This window comes from Glandiceps talaboti, chromosome 18 (assembly GCF_964340395.1).
Source record: "Glandiceps talaboti chromosome 18, keGlaTala1.1, whole genome shotgun sequence".
Taxonomy (NCBI): Eukaryota; Metazoa; Hemichordata; class Enteropneusta; family Spengelidae; genus Glandiceps; species Glandiceps talaboti.
The window spans coordinates 11,107,492-11,130,216 of NC_135566.1; the positions used below are offsets into that span (position 1 = coordinate 11,107,492).

General features: G+C 36.8%; 1 protein-coding gene across 1 annotated transcript; it reads left to right on the forward strand.

Annotated features, from left to right (window-relative positions):
• Window positions 1-19,802, forward strand: LOC144448956 (protein strawberry notch homolog 1-like). The gene is made up of 27 exons (XM_078139344.1): window positions 1-100; window positions 1,121-1,510; window positions 2,034-2,145; window positions 2,813-3,022; window positions 3,491-3,575; window positions 3,828-3,918; window positions 4,210-4,371; window positions 5,315-5,556; window positions 6,148-6,301; window positions 7,166-7,348; window positions 7,792-7,889; window positions 8,347-8,486; window positions 8,783-9,013; window positions 9,378-9,581; window positions 10,037-10,206; window positions 10,607-10,738; window positions 11,247-11,382; window positions 11,546-11,658; window positions 12,236-12,307; window positions 12,637-12,736; window positions 12,993-13,067; window positions 13,604-13,750; window positions 14,403-14,500; window positions 14,783-14,875; window positions 15,072-15,292; window positions 15,661-15,854; window positions 16,237-19,802. The coding sequence occupies exons 2-27, from the start codon at window positions 1,283-1,285 to the stop codon at window positions 16,473-16,475; spliced, it is 3,930 nt and encodes a 1,309-aa protein (XP_077995470.1). The 5' UTR covers window positions 1-100; window positions 1,121-1,282; the 3' UTR covers window positions 16,476-19,802.
• The last annotated feature ends 2,923 nt before the right edge of the window (window positions 19,803-22,725 follow it).

Here is a 22,725-nt window from a genome sequence, read left to right on the forward strand (position 1 = left end):
AGCACAAAGTGGGCTGGAAGATGCCTTGAGTACTGGCAATGATGATCTGCTAGCAGCATTAACACCAGCACCTACACCAGTTCCAGCAGTGCAGCCTTCTGTGAGTATTACATTGTGTATTAACTATAGCTCTGTACAGTACTCAGTAAGAATGAGTAGATGGCATCATGGTATATAGCTCTGTACAGTACTCAGTAAGGGATGGGTAGATGACATCATGGTATATAGCTCTGTACAGTACTCAGTAAGGGATGGGTAGATGACATCATGGTATATAGCTCTGTACAGTACTCAGTAAGGGATGGGTAGATGGCATCATGGTATATAGCTCTGTACAGTACTCAGTAAGGGATGGGTAGATGACATCATGGTATATAGCTCTGTACAGTACTCAGTAAGGGATGGGTAGATTGCATCTACATCTACAAATATCTTGTTCCAGCGCGATCTGCATCTTTTATGTGGTGATCGCATTGTGTGAATTCTCCACTTTTCATCATTTGAGAGTGTCTGAAATGTATTGTACATGCAGAAAAATGAATCGATTAGATAGCTGTTGAAGGCTGAACTTCCTAGTTCCTTATCCAAAAAACAAACTGACAAAATATCCTGTATAAGGAAGGTGTAAAGTTCAGCAACACTGCACAGAAATTTGTTGAAGGCATCCCTAAATAGGAATGGTTTTTGTTCTGGGTGGAAAGGCCAGTGGATGAAAAAGTATGTAATTCCAATGAACAACAAAAGGTTATTTATGTGTTATTACAAAGTGTGTATAGCAGACAGGAAATGACTGGTACTCATTTACCTAGATGTGTGATATTCTATACCTTCACTCTTTCACTCAGTACAATAAACTGTGTAAACATTGACACCAGTATTTATAAGGCTATAATTGCGTAGACTTACTAGAAACCAAGTGAATAATTGGATTGGAAAAACTCCTGTTGCTGCACAACCCTAGTCTGTAAGGTACACCGTGGTGGGATGCTCTCACACGTCGGTCAAGCCCTCTGAGAGAGGAGGCCAGTGAGGGTAGAATGACACAATGTATCTTACAGTCTAACACAACCCCAGACCTTACAACTGACAGCATATACATATATATGTCCTTTCCTTTCAGATTGCATCACATACTGCATTTATTGTGCACCCTTCCACAGCATCTCAAGTTGTAAAGTTGCCATTACAGACAACCACTGCCACCAGAATAAGTCAACCCCAAACCAGGACTGTGGTCAGAGTACCTACTGCTGTCACACAATCAACACCGACTACAACACTAATGAAAGTACCTGTGCAATCAACTATAAACTCAACTAGTACCAATAGTGGTACTGTAGTCAAACTCCAGCCTACGTCACAACCTGGAGTCGTTGCCATGACTACTGTTCCTGCTCCTGGTAGCGTAGCAGTGAATAATGGGACACTGAAAAAAGAATTGACTCACAAAGATGTAACAAGACTTTGGTCAAATGAAGACTTAAAAGCTAGAGGTTTCTCACCAACACCTGTAAGTTTAGTGTTCATAAGTATGGGTTTCACAGACACCTGTAAGTTTAGTGTTCATAAGTATGGGTCTCACAGACACCTGTAAGTTTAGTTGATATAGATTTTATGGGTTCGTTTTCTACTGTAAAAACATATTGGTGGTACAAGTGAGTTATTTATTCTTCTATGAATTCTGATGATTACAAATCTCTGTGTTTTTTAATTGAAGTTAAGTTCTGTGTGCCAAGTTATACATTACAACCTTTGTATTTCATTTAATCTGCCAAGCTGATATGAATAGCTTTGGTCAAATATGTTTTTCTACTTTTGATTGTTAATTTTTGTCTTTTTGTACCAACAATATGCTTGTGAAAGAGGCTGTCAGAATGCCTAATGATTCCTCTCTTGGTGATTTTGTTGACGATAAGCATGTAAATCTACCTGAGTTCACCAGGCACACTACCAGGATGTCAAAAAAAAAATCAGTTCATGTCTGGGTTTAAGTCTTATGTTTAAACATTCCCATTTTTTGGTGTGTGATTCAGACACACAGTAGAAATATGATGTATCGAAAAGAACCTGAAGAAGAAGATGTTGATGAAGACGATGAAGAATCTGGACCCACAGAGACATATGCCACATATATGCCAAGTAAATGTAAGTATTCACATACATGGAGAGTCAGACATATGCCACATATATGCCAAGTAAATGGAAGTATTCACTTACATAGACATATGCTACATATATGCCCAAGTAAATCACACACACATAGACATATGCTACATATATGCCAAGTAAATGTAAGTATTCCAATGTGTACCCATGATTACTTGCATTGATACATAGGCATGCCTGTAGTATTGTGACAGTGCAATGCTGAAAACATTATTACATATCTGTATGAAAATAAGCATGCAAACATTCAATGTACATGAAGAAATGTGAATGCACAGTTGTTTTCTGTATGAAATGTGGTGTTTTCAATAAACATATGTAATGATAAGAGTACCTCTTGATATGTGAGTGCCAGTGTTAGTACTTGGGGTATTTAGACTCATGTTTGTGGTGTCTTCTGCTGCACTTTCAATTGATCAGCTCATGAAAATACAACTGCAGAAAACACTACAAGCACCTGTGCAGATACTCCAAGTACACCATTCTGGCACTCGTACACTGTGAGGTGCTCTCATAGTATGAACAGAGACATATGCATACATGTCAAAAATGTATTAACATGCACAGAGACTGTAGACCTTGTGAATGCCTAGTAGATATCAGCCTAATCAACATAATTTATTCCTGTGTATCTCTTCTCCACCAGTGAAACTTGGTATACCTCATCCAGATCCAGTGGTTGAAACAAGTTCATTGTCAAGTATTTTACCGCCAAATATCTGGTACAGACTTAGCATACCAGAACATGTAATAGACTATGGCTACTTGTCAGCATTGCAACTAGAAGCCATCATCTATGCTTGCCAACAACATGAGACTTTCCTGGCTAACGGAGATAGGGCAGGGTTCCTTGTAGGTGAGGCATGATTAACAAATGCTATAGAATTCAAAACTTTCAAATAGCAATGTAAATGGAATCCTGGTATGTGAATGTACCATGTGTGTGTATACACTATCATGGAAATGAGGATACTTTTGTCATTCAAGTCTTTTCACTATCACAACACATTTTAACAGTTGTATTTCAAACCCATTACTCATATTTATTTGTCATTGTATATGAAAGTAGTATGTGTACTTTGGGCGTAAAGTTCCTTTTGTTGAAGGACCATGTTTTATAGATTGTAACATTATGGAGAAATATCACGACATTGGTAGTCATATAGTGAATAGCACTCAAAAAGTTTTGATATTTAAAAAATAGCAACTTCAGAATCTATAAATTTTTGTGTTTTGAATCAGTTATATGTATTCCATCAAAAATCAGACGTATGATGTTTGAAATCCTAGACTTTATCCAGTTCATTGTCTTTCCCTTGGTCAGGTGATGGTGCCGGTGTCGGGAAAGGTCGCACTGTAGCTGGAATCATCCATGAAAACTATCTCCTTGGCAGGAAACGCTCACTTTGGTAAGTTTCAATTCATCACATATATTGTACAATCATTTCAATGAGAAAAACATGAAATGAGAAACATGTCGACGATATCATTATGGGTAAACATTGGCCTGTGCTCATACTAACTTTATCTACCACTAGGGGGCACTGTTCATGAAGATCAGAGTGAGGACTCAGTGGTTTGCCACATGTCAGTTTATATTAATTATATATTCATAAATATGTTGTCATAGATACGATAATCCACCAAATCATTTTCTACAGGTTGAGTGTTTCCAATGATCTGAAATATGATGCTGCAAGAGATTTGAAGGATATCGGTGCAAGTAACATTGCTGTGAATTCACTTAACAAGGTAAGGGATGAAATATCCTCTGGTCTCATAAAAGAATGAAATGTGGTGATTTCTTAGAATACTAAAAAAAAGCTAAAAATTGACTACAGAATGTACAGTGTGATGATGTCATCAGTGTACATGTGCAAGTATATACTTGTACTAATACTTCTGGAAGTGATAGTATAAACAGATATATGTGGTTGTCAACATGTTCTGCTTTGTATGCAGTGTACTCGGACTCAGTGTTCCTCTTGCCTACAGTTAGTAAATACACCAATATTTCATCTAACTTTTCCTTCCTCCCTACAGTTCAAATATGCCAAGATTTCATCCAAGGAGAATGGTAGTGTTAAAAAAGGAGTCATATTTGCAACTTATTCATCTTTGATTGGAGAGAGTCAATCTAACAATAAATACAGGACACGTCTAAAACAACTATTACAGTGGTGTGGAGAAGACTTTGATGGTGTGGTATCCTTTACAGTCAAACTCGGTTGTTACCCTGTCATGATTTTACAAAGTTGTAGAAGCTTTAGTAACAGAGATAGGACCAAGTAGTAGAACTTTCAAAAGTGTCCCGTACTATTGGTAGGTAAGGCCAACAAAATTGTTTGGTTCTGGTAACCCAACCCTACTTAGTTGTTTACCACTGACCCTAAACTTTTTTTAGGTAATTCAAATAAAATTATCAAAAAATTTGCAAAGTCGCGCAAGAAATAGTGAGATTTGAAGATGTCATCGCCTCATGTGATCAAAACAACATGGTATTATACACGATGTCTTCAGCATATTTGACAGAAAGTGTGATCACATTAATATTTTTTTTCAAATCCTACCTACTAAGCTACCCACACTATTTTGAAATTGGCATTATCGAAACCTCACAATTCCTTTTATTTGCCCTAACCATTACACGTGTATATAGTAATTTGGGATTTCAGGAAGATTTTACCTGTCTACTTTAAACTTTGTTTATAATCTTTCACACATTCTCAAATGAAAGATATCCAACAAGACTAGGAATCCTTATGTAAATTTTAGTGCTCAGCCTTGAAGAGAATGCAGCTCCCTTCTTTAGAAACCTTACAAAGAGAGTGACAGTCATGTACTACTATTTTTTTTGGATTGGCTAAAAATCATTTGGATTTCTGTTATGCCTTAGTCACAGCTGTATATATAGAAACGTGCTAGGAGAGTGATTGTGAAGTGAAGGATTTGATGTACTTAGTGGCAGCACAGATTGTATACTCAATAAGATGTTGAGGAAGTAAAACAGATTTTGTAATTGTAACTGATGTAATATAGATGTGTGCTGGGGCAATAATTTTACAGTGCTTGAGTATTTGTAGGATGGCACAGTGTGAACGTGTACTGGTACAAGTGTGTTTTGTGAATCCTTGATTCTCTGTATCAGATTGTATTTGATGAATGTCACAAGGCCAAGAATCTGTGTCCAGTTGGTTCATCTAAACCCACCAAGACAGGTCGCACTGTCCTTGAACTTCAGAAAAGACTGCCTAAAGCCAGGGTAGTCTACTGTAGTGCTACCGGTGCTACTGAACCTAGGAATATGGCGTACATGACAAGGCTTGGTATATGGGGCAAAGGAACGCCATTCAAAGAATTCAGTGACTTCATACAAGCTGTTGAAAAGAGGTGAGAAGTCTGTCTGTGATCAAGCTCATGTAGCTATGTGCAGAGGTCTATTTAACAGACCATCGAAGGGGGTCCATAGGTTTATCAAGAGTAGCGAAATTGGTAAAAACCAATGTTTTTATATTTTTCACTACCAAGAGCAAATCATATGGGAAGGAGGGGGTACATCAACATTCAGCATTTCTTAAAATTACTGACCATCATGCCATCATCCATCTTGAATATAACCACATATACGCTGCATACAATGAATGATGTACAGTATACCTTATTGATTGATCATTCCAAATTTTCGTGAAAAACAAAAATGAGCAAACTAGTGATAAAACATTACTGGTAGAATATAGTTTGTAAATGCACTCGATAGTTGCTTATACTGAATATATAGACAGCAACAGGTCTCGGAAGGAGATCACAACCCATACACAGCGACTTGCATCTCAACATATCACCTATGGAGTATCTTGTATTGTGGACTGTAAGCCCTGAAACGAGTTTATCATTATTTTGATGACAACTCAGTTATGTATAATGGATGGCTGATGTTTCCTTTCACCAAATTTTTTATTGAAAATTTCCATTTAATTGCAGGGGTGTCGGTGCCATGGAAATAGTTGCCATGGATATGAAGTTACGTGGCATGTACATGGCACGTCAGTTAAGTTTTGCAGGTGTTACTTTTAAAATTGCAGAGATTCCTCTGAGTAAAGATTTTGTTAAGATGTACGACAAAGCAGTGCAATTGGTAAGTTACATTTACAATTAGGCCAACTCAATTATAACTTGTTCAACTTTAAAGTGGCCATATGCATGAGGATTGGGTATTTATTTGGATTTTTAATTTATGAAATAATTTTATCATGGCTTCCTACTTGAAAAATCAACATCATGAAACAACATATGCCAAGTCTGTGTTTGTAACTCAATAAATGGCAAAACATTAATAAATGTGTAATAACCTTTGTTATTGATGTAGTATACTATAATGAAACATTTCTAATGTTTGCCTTGAGGCAGGTATGTCAATACATCTGTTGCCTGTTCCAAAACACGTCATGCGTCTCCACATACAATTCTTTTCACACAGTGGGTTTGCATATAGTACTCAAGGGGATGGTTGTCACCTGACTGCACCTTTGCTTAGTAGTACTAGTAAAATCCCTCTCTGTCATTGATGGTGCTAAGTCTTTGTTCTATAAAATCACTCATAATCAAGGTCAATATGTCTTTCCATCATTTCCTGATGAAAATGTTATTTCATATGTAAGAAAGATAAAACAAGCCTAAATGTAACAACATAAGCGACGTTGTCTCACACAGTGCATCGTAGAATCTGAAAATTGATAGTGACCTAATGTATTGTTTTCATGGGTATGCAATATCTTCTGATATTGATGTCAATGAATTCATTCATTCAGTTAGTCAGCCTGAATGCAGTGGTACAAGTATCATAGTTACTACCAAGTAATCAGTAGATATGCTGCAGTAAGTTAGCAGAGTTCTGCTGTATTCTGTAAATCACCAAAAGAATTTGGTATTTTTCTTGTGACAAGTGAACTGGTATAAACAGTATCAAACAATGAACTGGTTGTTTGTCTTATCATTTCAGTGGGTTCTTGCCAGGGAGAAATTTCAAGAGGCTGCATATCTGATTGATGCTGATCATCGAATGAAGAAAACAATGTGGGGTCAATTCTGGTCAGCTCATCAGAGATTCTTTAAGTATTTATGTATTGCATCTAAAGTCAAACATGCTGTCAGACTGGCGAGAGAAGCTGTCAAAGATGGCAAGGTAGGATTACAGGGGCATTGTCTTATATTTACATGGATATTGTAAGTAAGGCATGACTCCACTTCTAAGATAATACTAATGCAAAACCACAGGATTGAAACTTTATGGTAACTATAATTTTCCTTTATACCAAATGATGATAAAAAAAAAAAAAAGCTATCAATATATCACAGGAGACTTTCAAAACTTCATAAGAGATCACTCCCTGAGGTCTATGTAAATGTCCTACTACCACTCTCATCACATCAGAACCTTCCACATATGTGGACCAATTTTAGAAGTGAAGACAACACGGGCCAAGGAAATTTGCAACAAACCTGTTCTTTATGGACAAAGTTTCTAGTTGAATGCATGCTATAGTGAACATTTTTATAAGCTATGTATAACACAATTGTTTTTTCCTTGACGAATGACTAATTGCTTGTGTATGTTCTTCTCTGCAGTGTGTAGTTATCGGATTACAGTCAACTGGTGAAGCCAGGACGTTAGATATTTTAGAAGAACAGGGAGGTGAACTCAATGACTTTGTTTCCACTGCCAAGTGAGTACTCTTACATTTGATGATGGACACTTGCTTGATCATAGATCTAGGAGACCTCCAAGATGTATGGTTTGATGCAGATACACCCCAATTACATTACCACCTGTTAAGAAAATTTTATGATTAAGCTGAAGACATTTGTATTCGAGTTTTGAGTGTGGATAAGTTTTCAGTGCTATCCAGTGAAGTTTGGTTCTATAATATATAAAGTGTGACATTGATTGATTGATTGATTGATTGATTGATTGATTGATTGATTGATTGATTGATTGATTGATTGATTGATTGATTGATTAATTGATTGATTGATTAATTGATAATAAATATTCTATGTAAACTATATAGCTAAAAGAAGTACAGTTCAGAAGCTAAAGTGTTCCTATGACTTGTAGTTTTAAAGATTATTACCAGTATGTACTCAAACATATATATTTTTCTCTCTTCTATCCATCTATAGGGGTGTATTTACTTCATTGATTGAGAAACACTTTCCAGCTCCTGACAGGCGCAAAATGGCTGACCTGTTTGGGATTGACCTAGGTCGTAGTGCAAGTAATAGTCCTGAACCCACCAATAGAGGGCAGAAGAGGAAACTAGGTAGGGAAATTGACCCATTCTGTTATAGTCTGCACCATCACAAATGATACACAAATTATAAAATTTTCAGTTTTGAAGTACTTTTTACATTTTTCTACAAGCTCAATAAACGAACTTAGTTCGTTTAAGCCAAAAGTCTGTGTATGTCTTAGTACCTGACTGTAGTGTGTGCTGATAAGGATCTCATATCCAGTTACTTCTAATGTTGTCTTGCTCGTGAAAAAAAGTATGTGTCTCAACAAAGCATTCATACTGTTTGGCAAACAGTCATAAATGATCTTATCTTTTACCTCCAGGAAAAGATAAACTCAATAATACAAAAAAGAGGAAGAAACCATTTGGAGATGGTTTTACCAGCGATGACAGTGATAGTGCCAATGGAAAGAGTAATAACGTCAAATTTAGTATCTCTGAAAGTGATGATGACAGTGAAGCTAGTGACAATGACAGCTGGGGTGATATCACTGGATTCAGCTCAAATGAAGAAGATGATTTCAATCCATTCAAAGATTCAGATTCAGATGATGGTAAGTTACCATGACTGCAAAGGATGTTGTGTTTCATAGTAAGCAAGGGATGATTTCAATCCATTCAAAGATTCAGATTCAGATGATGGTAAGTTACCATGACTACAAAGGATGTCGAGTTTCATAGTAGTGAATTGATTGATTTCAATCAGTTAAAAACATCCAGCTGAAGAAGATATCTAGTTACCATGACTACAAAGAAGGTGATGTGTCATGGTAACCAAAGGGATGGATTAAATTCATCTTTGGAAAAATGGAACTCATGTGGTTCTTTACCTGTTTATAGCTCCCATGGCAACCAACTTATTCTCACTTTGTTGTACACTCAAAAACTAATCTCTACATTATATCATTCTGTTTACAGATCCATGGTTGAATAAAAGGGAAAGAAAGATGAAGTCATCTAAACCTAAACCTAAAAAGACAAGTAAGAAACCAAAGACTGATGATGACCCAGATAACATGACAAGTAGTGTGTTAATGGCAGCAGGTATCAAACCATGGCAGAATAAAAGTACTCCATCGTTATCCACCATGACAAAGACGCCCAGTACAAACAGTATTACAAGTAAGTACTTTAACCATGGCAGAATAAAAGTACTCCATCATAACCACCATGACAAAGACACCCAGTACAAACAGTATTACAAGTAAGTACTTAAACCATGGCAGAATAAAAGTACTCCATCGTTATCCACCATGACAAAGACACCCAGTACAAACAGTATTACAATGTACTAGTAAGTATGTATACCTCTAATCCAGTATAAGGTGGAGTTGTGATGGATGAATTTAGAGGTGTTGGTTGGAAATCTACACAATGCTAGGTGTGGAGTCATGATGAATGATTGGGGTATATCATAAAATATTTACGGCTCAGTTGTGGGTTATGTGAAACCTCAGTAGTACAGCCGGCTTACACTGTCCTCCCTCTCCCCCACCCCCAAGATCAAGTGGAAACCACATATCTCCAGTCATCAAAACCCACACGTAATTGTCATTGTCTATGTGTTTGTATTACAGATATTACAAGTAGCAATAGTTCAGTATTCCCAGACATGGATGCAATAGAGAGAGCACGGCTTTTCAAACAAGAACTCCTAGACATGCTGGAGGAAATTGCTGATGAACTACCACCAAACACACTTGATGAACTTATTGATTTATTGGGTGGACCTGAAAATGTTGCAGAAGTGAGTTACACATAATTATCACCTAACTTCCCTGCCAGAGTATTAATCATAGCAAAGATACAATAAAGATTGTACAATGACACATATTCCTACCTCAAGAGTAAACAGCGCCCTCTGTGTATGTTTTCAATAAAAGTAATTTGCGTAATACCTGTGACTATATCAACAGCAAAAGTGTAATTCACCAGGTTCATTTTCTCACAGATTTTTATTTTTTGCTCAATTTTTTTAGACTTATATTCTTTGGTCAGTAGTGACATGTATATTACAATACCATGATGAATCTTCAATGTGATATGTCATTTTTAAATTAAAATATCTTATTTTGTCTTCAGAATACACAAAATTTAATCTTTGAAGCTAAAAATTCTTAATTTGTGGTAATATTTTTATCATACAGATGACAGGTCGTAAAGGTCGTGTGGTTAGTAATGATGATGGTAGTGTGTCCTATGAATCACGTAGTGAATCTGACATACCATTGGAAGTACTCAATCTTACAGAGAAGAAAAGATTTATGGATGGAGACAAGGTAAGATATATGTGTGTGTCTGTGTATGTGTCTGTCTGTTTGTCTGTCTGTGTGTCTGTGGTGTCTGCATGTCTTTGTGTATGTGTGTCTGTCTGAATGTGTGTCTGTACATTTGTGTGGGTGTGTCTATATCTCTATGTATGTGTGTGTGTATGTATGTGTGTGTGTGTGTGTGTGTAGCTTAGAAGATTTAAATCACTACTCTCTAAGAAAAAGATTCTTCAGGTGAACACTGAAAAGTAATTACTACTGTTTTGTGTGTTGTTTGATTGCATAATACTTGTGTGCATTCAATGTTTTGCTGGATTTCATCAGTATTAGTACACCTCAAACACACTGTAAATGTAATGTCAGTTGTATTTATTCTACACAAGTAGTAAGCACTGAATTGACGCTTCCACCTTGAATATTGCATCTTCTGTGTATATTTCTTAAACTATTATCAGTGCCTTGAAGCAACCATTAATGTTTTGGAATAACATTATGTGGATTTATTTTGCCATTACAGTACATAGCAATAATTTCAGAAGCAGCTAGTTCAGGTATATCATTGCAAGCCGACAAGAGAGCCAAGAATCAGAGACGGAGAGTTCACATTACTTTAGAACTACCATGGAGTGGGGATAGAGCTATTCAGCAGTTTGGTAAGAACACGTCTTTTGAAAAAAAAAATCTTTCAAAAACCCAATAACATCAAAAGGGTTGACAATTGTTGACGCTTAGGAATTCAAATCTGTGTATGTTTTTTGCAGAATTGAAATATCGTAATGTGATACTCAAATAGCAATGACGTGATCAATTTTACAGGTCGTACACATCGATCTAACCAAGTAACAGCTCCAGAGTACCTCTTCCTGATCTCTGAGTTGGCAGGAGAAAGGAGATTTGCATCCATTGTTGCTAAGAGACTGGAAAGCCTGGTGAGTACACAACAGATGATGTATTTCACTTCTTAACACTTTCATCACCTGCAATGCAAGTACTGTCAACGAAGTTTGTTGTAAGAGAAAAAGAAATCAACAACAAAAATAGTGTGCGTAGATTTGTTATTTCAAAGTAGTTGATTGTGTATAACATACTACAGTGGCAATTTAGGTTTCGTAAGATAGACATAAACTAAAACTGTTGTTGTTCAATGTGGTAGATTACACAAGTCGGTGATAGCAGTGCCTCTGTTGTGTGGATATAATCACCCTATAATCAAAATAATATCTTGCCACTTGAGAAAAACTAGCTATCAGAAATGCCACCCTACTGAGAGTATGAATTAACATCCATTCAATAGCTTATGTCAACTATGTAACACCAATAGCTTTAAGTTTGTATCTCTCTTAGTAAGCCGAAACCTCGACTGCCACTGTCGTAATTTACTCTCTGCACACTGATTCTCTCCTCTGTTGACCCGGTCTTGATTCAAAGTAAACAGTGATAGTACATTTTATATTATTGAACACTTTCTGGATCCAATGATCATTGAAAACTGTACATTTCTTGCAGGGTGCCCTCACACATGGTGACAGGAGAGCTACAGAATCAAGAGATCTCAGTCAGTTCAACATTGACAACAAGGTAAATAGCATCATCAAATGTCTTGTTCTGTGCTGTTAGTGTACAGTATGAAAAGAACAACTTTCTTCTGCTGTCTGATTCATGCCAAAGCTGTCATTTGATTTGTTCTCTGTGACGACTATTCAGTGTAGAATCAGTTATTCTGTTAGTCTTGTAGTAAAACCTTTGATCTGTGTTTTGTGGGGGTTGTTGAATAAAGCTCACAGGTAATGAGTACCTCTGTCTAGCGCCCTCAGTGGCAGTAAGCAGAATAGCCCGAGGGGTCTAGCAGTTACAGTATCATTCTATGTGATTGTTAACTCTTCTTCTCACATTGTTTATTTCATCAGTATGGTCGTGCTTCGTTGGAGTCAGTAATGAAATCTGTGATGGGTCAGGAATCAGCCATGATACCACCACCATCAGACTACAAAGGTGATTTCTTTGAAGGTGAGGAATACATCCTTATATTTCCATAGAGTTAGTCTGAAAGAATTCTCCTCAAATATCACTCAAGTGCCACTTAGTGCTTCCTACATCAAAAAGTGCCCCTTAGCCTACTCAAAATGGGTGTTCTCACCAAAAACATGTAGTAGCATCTACACTGTGTTTAAACTATATTGCAGTATTTGTTGGACATTTGTTGTTACCATACTACAATATTATAATCTATGACATACCAATGTATTTATTATCACGTCTACAGATACCAAGAGAGGTTTAATAGGTGTTGGTATGATTACAGTAGATGAGAGATACAACATCCCAATGCTTGATAGAGGTAAGTCATATAATGTACAAATTTCCATGTCTGGATGTCTGGTGGTTAGTGACTCCTTCGTTACTACAACTATATGCATTTTACACAGTTTGAATGTCTGGTTAGTGACTCCTTCGTTACTACAACTATATGCATTTTACACAGTTTGAATGTCTGGTTAGTGACTTCTCCGTTACTACAACTATATGCATTTTACACAGTTTGAATGTCTGGTTAGTGACTTCTCCGTTACTACAACTATATGCATTTTACACAGTTTGAATGTCTGGTTAGTGACTTCTCCGTTACTACAACTATATGCATTTCACAGAGCTTGAAATGAAACTTGGATTGGTAAAAGCACAGTGTGTGATAGTGAACATCACAAGTCTCTGTGTTAAAGTGTAAGAGATGTGAGACAAGTTCTTCCATACCAGCATCCATACAGTTCCACTCTGCAGAGAGATTCCGTGAATCATAAGTCCAGTATGATTATCATATTTTAATTTCTTGTACTTCATACTAAATACACGTCATTTTTTTTCCTTCCTGGACAGAATACAACAACATGTCGAAGTTTTTGAATAGAATACTTGGTATGGAGGTTGAACAACAAAACAAGCTGTTTGCTTTCTTTAGTGATACGCTATCAGCTATCATACAACAAGCCAAGAGAAGTGGACGATGGGATATGGGGATCCTAGGTATGTAGAATTAATATATCACTGATGATGGATGCAATGCCCTTCAGGTTCACCATCTATTTCTTTTGTAAGTTAGCCAAATGTTAAGATAAGTACAAAATATTTTTGAAATAGTTACCAGTGCATATAAGTGTTGGTTACCTAGACACCCCCAGCAGAGAGTCAGTTGCCCAGACTGTTCACCCCCAGCAGAGAGTCTGGGCCATTACAACGTCAGTAATTGGTACAAGATGACTGTGCAGAGAGGCTGACCTACAACATGACCTCTGTAGTAAAATCACATGGTAGCAACAGTTGCTAAGAGTATTTTGATTTACTGGTATCTCCTGACAAAGATGGTTTTTAAAATCTTTATACCATGATTTCTGTTAAATATATACAGAGTTGTTGTACATGAAAATTTTCAGAATTATTTTCGTTCAATCAGCAACTGTCACAGAACTCAACAGCGGGCCCTTACACAAATGACCTTGGCAATGCCCAAGACCCACACTTGGCCATGAAGTGAGCCACCGATGGTGAGGCTGGGTAACTGAAACTACAGTGCAGAAAGCTCTGTTGAGTTTCATGACTTTTTTTTTATTTCTTTGTTTGTTTCAGCATACAAATATAAGATATATTAGAAAAATTTAACATTTTATTTTACTCATAGACATTGGTGCTGATGAGAGTGAGAAAGTGAAAAAGTTGGACTGTAAAACATTTGTTGGCAGTTTTTCAACGGGTACAGCCTTAACAGAACTATACACAGTAAGTCATGGAATTATTATTTAACTTTTACATGTTGAAAAAGTTTGTTATAGAGTATATTATTTCATTAACCTGCTATTAAGATCTTTTACATAACAGCAAAATATGTATATATGCATCAGATGGCCTAAGCTGTCTCTATTTTTGTGTGTAAAGAGTGCAGACACACGTCACCACTAGGGGGCGCCATTTATTAGACAGGTTCGTTCATGACAACAGATACTTTGGAATGTATTGCATGTCAAGAATTCAAGATAACTGAATGTCTGAATTGTCTTGTAGGTGAGTGCAGAGAGAGGTTTCTCATGGGAAGGTGCTATGAACATGTGGCAGAGTCAGATCGGTCCTGATGATGGCTTTTATTTATCACAGCAGGTTAGTACTTGTCATCATGTACAGTTTTACATGGTCTAGTCTTATACTTCTGTGTAAAGTTCTCTTTCAAACTTGAACTACAGGCAGTAGAAAGTATGTTTAGGTATATCTAGAAACACTGTGAATAATCAAGGCATATCTATTCAGAGTAGCAAAGCAGTGAAATGAAATGTAATTGTGTCCTGCTTCATTGTAGGTAAGAAACAACAAGAGAACTGCCATTCTGGTGATGCAGATGTCAATCAATCTCAGAAGGAAACTGTACCGTGTCTACCGTCCAAACACTGGCAGACAGTTGAAATCAGAAACACTGGATGAGATCAAGAAAAAATACAAAAAGGTGTCCATGGAGGAAGCCAGGAACCAGTGGGTGGCACAGTACAAAGCGTCAGAAACACAGTGTAGTCATGCGTACTGGTAAGTTGTTTGCTAAACTTCCTTCATTTCAACTTCAAGCAAGTTATTTAGTTTATTGTCTCCTAATAAAATAAGAGACTTTGCCAACACCCCTTTTTTAGTTTGCCTGTTAGTCAATACAGGTAAAGTTGTCTGTAAGAAATGCCGTATCAGGACACACCTCATGCATCAGGCAACTGCACTCTGCAGTAATGGCTGATTGGGCATGGCACTATACTGCATCTTACAAACTAAGGTAATAGATTCAGACAAATACCTAAGTGAGTTTTTGTCATTCTTCAAATGGTCGTAGATACACTCAAAACAAGTGTTTTGTTTGACAAAGAACAACCAAGTATTGAAATTACCAATGTTATACTTTGTTGCAGGAGAGGAAACTGTAAACGTAGCGTACTAGGTCTTAGCTGTGAAGTAGGTCTACGTAGGCGGACCTTCCACATCCTATCAGGTTCTGTTCTTAGTGTCTGGAAGAAGGTAGAGTCAGTACTAGCCACTCAGGCTTCACACAACTCAAAGATGCAGATTATCAGGCTTAGAACTGAAGACGGCACTAAACTCGTCGGTAAGTTGAGGGGTATGCTTAAGGGGACATGTGAAACTCAGTAAGTTGAGGGTTCTTTGGAGTTGGATGTTGAGGTTGTTACATTTTACCAACTAGATAAGAGCACTTTTACTGTCGAATACAACAGGATTGTGTCTGAAGAGAGTTTTGTTTATGTTTATTTGGCTTTATAGACTCCCCTAAGTAACAACCATGCTGTGTTCAGTAGAGGTGTTGTCACCTATCAAACAAAAGAACAACCAAAATTTGCAAAATGATCAACTTTGATCATAAATGTACATGTTACATACCGTCTTCTAGCAAACACTGTATGCCTGTTTTAGCTGTAGTAACAGCAGTATCTATTTCAGCTAATTAATTCAATGTATCTTTTGATACACAGGGTGTTTGATTCCAAGTAACTGCGTTAAAGCCCTCAGTGACACACTATCTCAGGACTCTACAGCAACCTTCAGTTCTGATAATAACCCACTAACAGTGCCACCAGCACCCATACAAAACAAGCTGCCAACCTCTGTGATGACAATGAGTAAAGACATCGCTGCCACCACCACCATCACCACCACCACTGCTGCCAACACAACTCCTGGACGGATCGCCAGTATGCCTATCATCCTATAGTATGTGCGGACAATGAGGGCGCTGTTTGCCTAGTTCTACTCATTTTGTGTGTGCGTGTGTGGGGAAAGGACTGGACTGGCTAGGTCTGGATGATGCATTTCATGTACTTATTCAAAAAAAGATATGTTTGGAAATGTACAACATGATGTGTATATCAGTGTGCTGGGTCAAAGGTCAACAACAACAAAAGATGAACGACTGAATGTGCAAGTTGAGATGGAGGGTAACCTGGGTGTGTTTAAAGAGGTCAAAGGTCAAATTTGACTGGATTTGTTACACCACCATCAATACAGGATTTTGACCAGTTTTGTGGACTGACAGTTTCTTGTATATTATTTATGAATTTCTGCCTTCAATTTACAATGTGTACAATATGAGTACAATGACAGTGGTGGGGGAAATCCATATCGGTTGCCAAGACAACAGAAGTAGGAAAGAAACACAGCCATCATCTAATTGAAGTGGCCAACTACATATACATACAGAAAAACAATCTAAGCAGGGAAAGTAGTGACAAGTTCAAGTTCATTCACATCTAAAGAGAATTTAACTCGACATTATTTTTTTTCATTTTCACTATATAAAATGTCTAATACTCTTTGTCATACATGCGTTCGCAATGAAATTTCTACTCAGTCAAAAATGTTTGTCCAAATCCCAAATTATTGCTAACATATCATCAGTGGTGAAGTATATAAGAAACTGTGATCCCCAGTCCATGAACCTTCATTCTCTCATTTTGTGAAAGATATTCTGTTTTATTGTCTATTTCAGATAAAAGTATTTCGTTGGAAAAATAATGTTATTCAAAATGCCCCCCCCCCCCCCCCCCAACCTTTTCCCTGTTCCCGGAAAAAATAGTGCGATCTTTCTAATGTATTAATGAAGTATTGATTCCCCAATTTTCACACTGTTATTAAATCTACCGATACTAACTGAACATAGGCAGTAAAATAATTTCAAATGACATATTGATATGGATTAGGATTGGGTATTTATTTTGGATTTTTAATTTATAAAACAATTTCATCATGGCATCCTACTTGAAAAATCAATGTGAAACAACATATGCAAAGTCCTTGTTTATAACTGAATACATTGCAAAATATTGATAAATGTGTAAAAATGTTTGTTATTGTACGTACAATAACAAACTCTTTATACATTTTTTAGCTTTGAACAAAGTAATGAGTTACAAACACAGACTTGGTTTATGTTGTTTGACATTGATTTTTTCAAGTAGGAAGCCATGATAAAATTGTTGTAAAAATCAGAAATCCAAAATAAATACCAAATTCTCATCCATATGGCCACTTAATATTGAATTTTCTTCAATATTGAATTTATTATGTCACTAAAGTTGCAACTGTTCTGCAGGAAAAAAAAGATTGAGTTACTTGAGACTTTGTTCTGTTTTTGTCGTGTATATATTATTTTGACGATGGTGTCAACTAAATGCTAAAAAAACACAAAAGACAACCTTCGTATTTGCATTTTGTTTACTATGAATACAATGTAGAAATGTAATGTACCTGAAAAACAGTCCCATACAACAATATAAGAAGGTAACAAATCGAACATTTTTTTCATCAAGAAAAGAACATGAATATTATTACATATGTACCAGAGAATACTTGCACCGGTGCGCTTGCATACTAGTGGTATTTGCACTGCAGTGCAATACTGAAAACATTATTGCATGCAAATGAGGATTTGATCGTTTGTTCTACACAAAAGCGAGTGATCACATAGTATCATTTTTACGGAAATTTGTTGTTTCGGATAAACATACATAATAATAATAACAGAACCCCATGCCGTGCGAGTGCCAGTGTGGGGTTACTTGGGGGGCATTTGCACTCGTGCTTGCAGTGTTTTCTGGTGTACTTTCACTCACTACGCTCATGAAAGTACGGTCGCAGAGAATACTGCAAGCACGAGTGCAAATACGCCACACTTGAACTCGCGCATCATGGGGTTCTGTCATACTATCCATACCTCATAATGAATATATGTTGGGTTGTTTATTCCCAAAACTAACAATTTTAATATCAATTTTTGAAATATGATCAGAAAAATGGAAATGAATTTGATGGCAATATCTCCTAACACTCGTTTGTTTAAAGTTGTCTCCAAAATTAGCTAATATCAGTTGATAGAATATTTTCAAAAGGATTAAAAAATACCAGAAATATATGAGAGTTGAGGTCGAGAGGAAAGTATACCATTAATAACAGATGAGATCGATTGTGGGGAAAGAATTTATATGTGCCTGATTTGTATCTCATGTATTGCAAAGTTGAAACCTACAAGTTTTTGGTTTCTCAACAGTCGGTAATTTTAGTATACTAGGCTTTCAAGTCCTGAACTCTTCACTTCTGTGCAATGAATGATTTGTAGGTTCACTTACCTTCATTGTAATTTAAACAATTTTCATGTAATAATTCAATTTGGTAGATTACCAACAATTCGAGACCACGTCGATGAGTGTACTTTCTAAAAAGTAAAGCTCCAGTTCTCAGACAATAGTTTGAAGTCTCCGTTTGAAGACAACAAGTTTCTAAAGCGTTATCAGGGTTTCGCTGGCGTGGTAGTGTAAATTGCAAATTGCAAATGACAGAAAATACTTCTTTCATTCACATGGAAAATATCACAAAGAAATGTGGGGAAATGGTTTAAGACACAAAGAACATTCAAATAAACCAAGTGATATCACTGTAAATAAAAGGCAGAGCTCACCCCTGTCCATGTACATGTATAATGATAGTTCAAAGTTCATATGTAAATCAGCATGTTATGATAGGTCAAAGGTGAAAGGTGAAAGTCATAAGAAGCAATATCATTGGTTGTTAAACTAACACTGTAAATATGCACAGTTCATTTGAAATTTTGATGTTTTGTATGTTTCCCTCAGAGGGAATGTTGATAATATTTCTATTCTCTAATTAATGTTGCCCCTTTTGTTCAAACTTTTTGCACACATTGTGTCATTATCCATGTCGTACTTTGCATAAAAAACATTTCATGTTTTCAAATTTACACTTTCTGTACTGAGTGAGAATGTTAGCATTTATTTGCACATGTAAATAAAAAGAACAAAAAAAAACCCACACAACTTTATGTGAAAAGCAGAAGAAAAAAAGGAACCAAAAAATTGTGTAGAATGTGTAAATATTCTGCCAAAGTTTACCAGAAAATGACAGTTTTTTTTTTTTACTAGAGAGAATGAAAGGGTATAATGGATTTCACATGTGTTTTTTGTGAAGTTTTGTAGTAATGTAGGGAAGACAATGTACCATTAAAAAAGTATATTGTATTGAATAAACAGACTGGTAAAATAAAGCGTGCTTTGTCATTTTCTTTTTTGTTCTTTCTTTTATTTTTTTGTTGTCCTTTCATGACTTAATCATCATATTTTGGGTCAACTCAGAAGCCTGTATCTTATATAGGAAATGTGATCATTCAACAGGAATTTATTGATATTATTTCCTGCCAATTAGCATCATTGTTCGGTGACCACTTTGGTCTACTCTTTCCTTACATTCACGGAAACATTCAGAAAACTATTCATTCAAACTTAGAAGGAATTCGTACATTGTAAAATTTTTGTTTGCGATTGCACAAGTTGTGTTTCATGTGTTACTTGTATTTGTAGAAACAAAAGATAATCATTTTCGTTCTTGTGTGATAGAGAAAAGACATGCCCACCCCAACAGTGCCAACACCCTCACTGGTACAGTAATATATTATGGGCATGGCATTCTACTAGTTCGTCCTGCTTGCAGATGGAGTATGTCAAAGTAGAAGTCATGACTTGATTCTGACTTTGTTCCTTCACAGAATTCCTGCTTCCCAGAGTTCCAACTTGACCTGTCTTCAAGCAGGACTATCTAACCAATATGATCATATGGAGCCCAGGAACCATATTACAAATAAACAAACAAAACATGCATGGGTAAATCAAATGTCATTTTAAACTTATGGATAACTATCTATATATATGTATATACGGGCCTATATATTAATGAAATAATACACTATGTTTCTATATATACTATATAATCTATACAAACAACGTAGAAACATAGTATATTATTTCAAGTGTACAGGCCTGTATACACATATGTACATGAGTATAGATAGTTATGAGCTTAAAATGATATTTCCATTTACCCATGCATAGTTTGTTTGTTTGTTTGTTTGTTTGTTTGTTTTTTGTTTGTGAGTAACACAGCTCCTGGGTTCCCTTTGATACCGTCAATGGGTTGATTCATCGGAGATGAATCAGATTGAGTTTGAATCACCAGATGGGCAAACACATTCATAATATTTTATAATTGACATAGCACAAGTATCTCTGAAACCGCGAAGGTCTGTTTTTGTGGTGTTCTGAGTTGATACCTTGTGTGTCATAAAACTATTCGACGAAATTTTGTGAACAGTTCACAAGAGTTGTGTTATCTTTCGAATCTCGCGGTCATTACCAATCATTCGAAGTCAACGAACAGCTTGTTTGCTTTCAAGAGAGTCGACAAAATAGGAAATCATTGTGGGCAACAGAAACACCTGTGTTCAAGCGATTCTTCAATACATTTGAACAAGGTGGCACCGGATGATCTTGTATTTCTGTCAATTTCTTATTCACTCTGTTGTTGGATTGGGAGCACGTGCATGGTACCCATTTGAACAGACCTTTTGACATACCTCCACGTTTCCTTTACTCCCAGCCTTTACTTTGAAGTATTTTAAGGAAAGGTGGCACACTATTCTCCATGATGTAATTATCGCCCTGTACGTATATCTAAATGTTTACTATAGAAAATATCTGCATACACTACAGACCTGGATTGCTGCCTTTCAGAGGAACACAATCATGATGACAACATAACTTTTCGGATTTGACCGACATTTACATTGGAATCCCATAGAGAAGTGTCCTTAGTACTCCAAACCTCTTCGTTGGTGTGTCAATTGTACTCTTTTATAAAGTTTTTCGAAGACGATGCTAAAATTTGCATTGTATTATTTATAAAGTTCATGATCGTTGATCTGACGCACGTATCATCAACTCTGAAGATCTCTCTGAACGTCGACCATGAACGCCGTGTGTCGGCTGTGACTGCAGTTATTTTATCTGCTCCCTTGGTTCGAGGGATAATCTGGACATTGATCGGCCCATTAGAAATACAGTTATGAATAAATCACCTCAGCTCAAGGTATTACTTGAAATGTTGTGTATACAGCATGCTTCGCAACATGGTGCACGGGTCGGTGATGTGATGACGCCGCATGAGGAGATCCGGGTGGGTCCTCCCACCTATTGCTATTGGGTATACCTGTACGTGTGTATGTACCGCCCTTTGGGGTGGTTTTTCTCACCCTTTGGACTAAAATGGATACTGCATTTTTAGATATAAGGAAAATTGGGTCTACTTTACACAATTTTCGATTTCGTTTGGTCTTAAATGGGGTACTGGAAGGAACCACATAATAAATTCTCGACTAGTATGGAATTTACCCCAGCTAATTCGATGGTTGACATATCTCTGATTATATATTTTGGTCTAAAATGGGGTCTTCGAAAAAGTTTAATGGTTTTTGGTCAAAATGGGTCTAAAATGGGGCCTGGGGTTGGCAGCATTGGCTGCACACCCTCACCAGACCTGGCCAGTGGTAACACCCCCCCCCCCCCATATAGACATGGCAGCAGGTTAATTACTAGTCCTGCTTACAGGCGCGAGGCGGTGCACGAGTCTATATTACTGACTTGACTCTAAACACCAGAAATAGGAGGGACAATTGTCAGAATCGAGTCCCGGATTACTCCGTATGCAAGCAGGACTACTACGTACCTGTTCACGTACGTACCTGTTTCCACTTCTGCTCTGCTGCATGCTGCTGTGGAGTCGAGAACCGTACATGCCTTGACCTTACGTGATAACTCGGCTGCTTTCGAAATTTCCTTCATAACTTCACATAAACTATTCTGTTTCACTGAGAAAATCTTCCTCTGACAATCTGCAGAGTTCACTCTCACTGCAGACCGAGCAGACTGCAACGTTTGGAGCAGACGACATGTCGACAAACATGACGAACATTGAATGCCAGGTACGAAATAGTTTGTGTACATCAAAACTTGGACTCCTGCCAACTGTTCATTATCATGTGGTAGTCTGATGTCTAGACCAATCAGATCTCTCGATTTACGCCATCTAATGTATAATTTAAATATATACAACTTAGTCGGAAC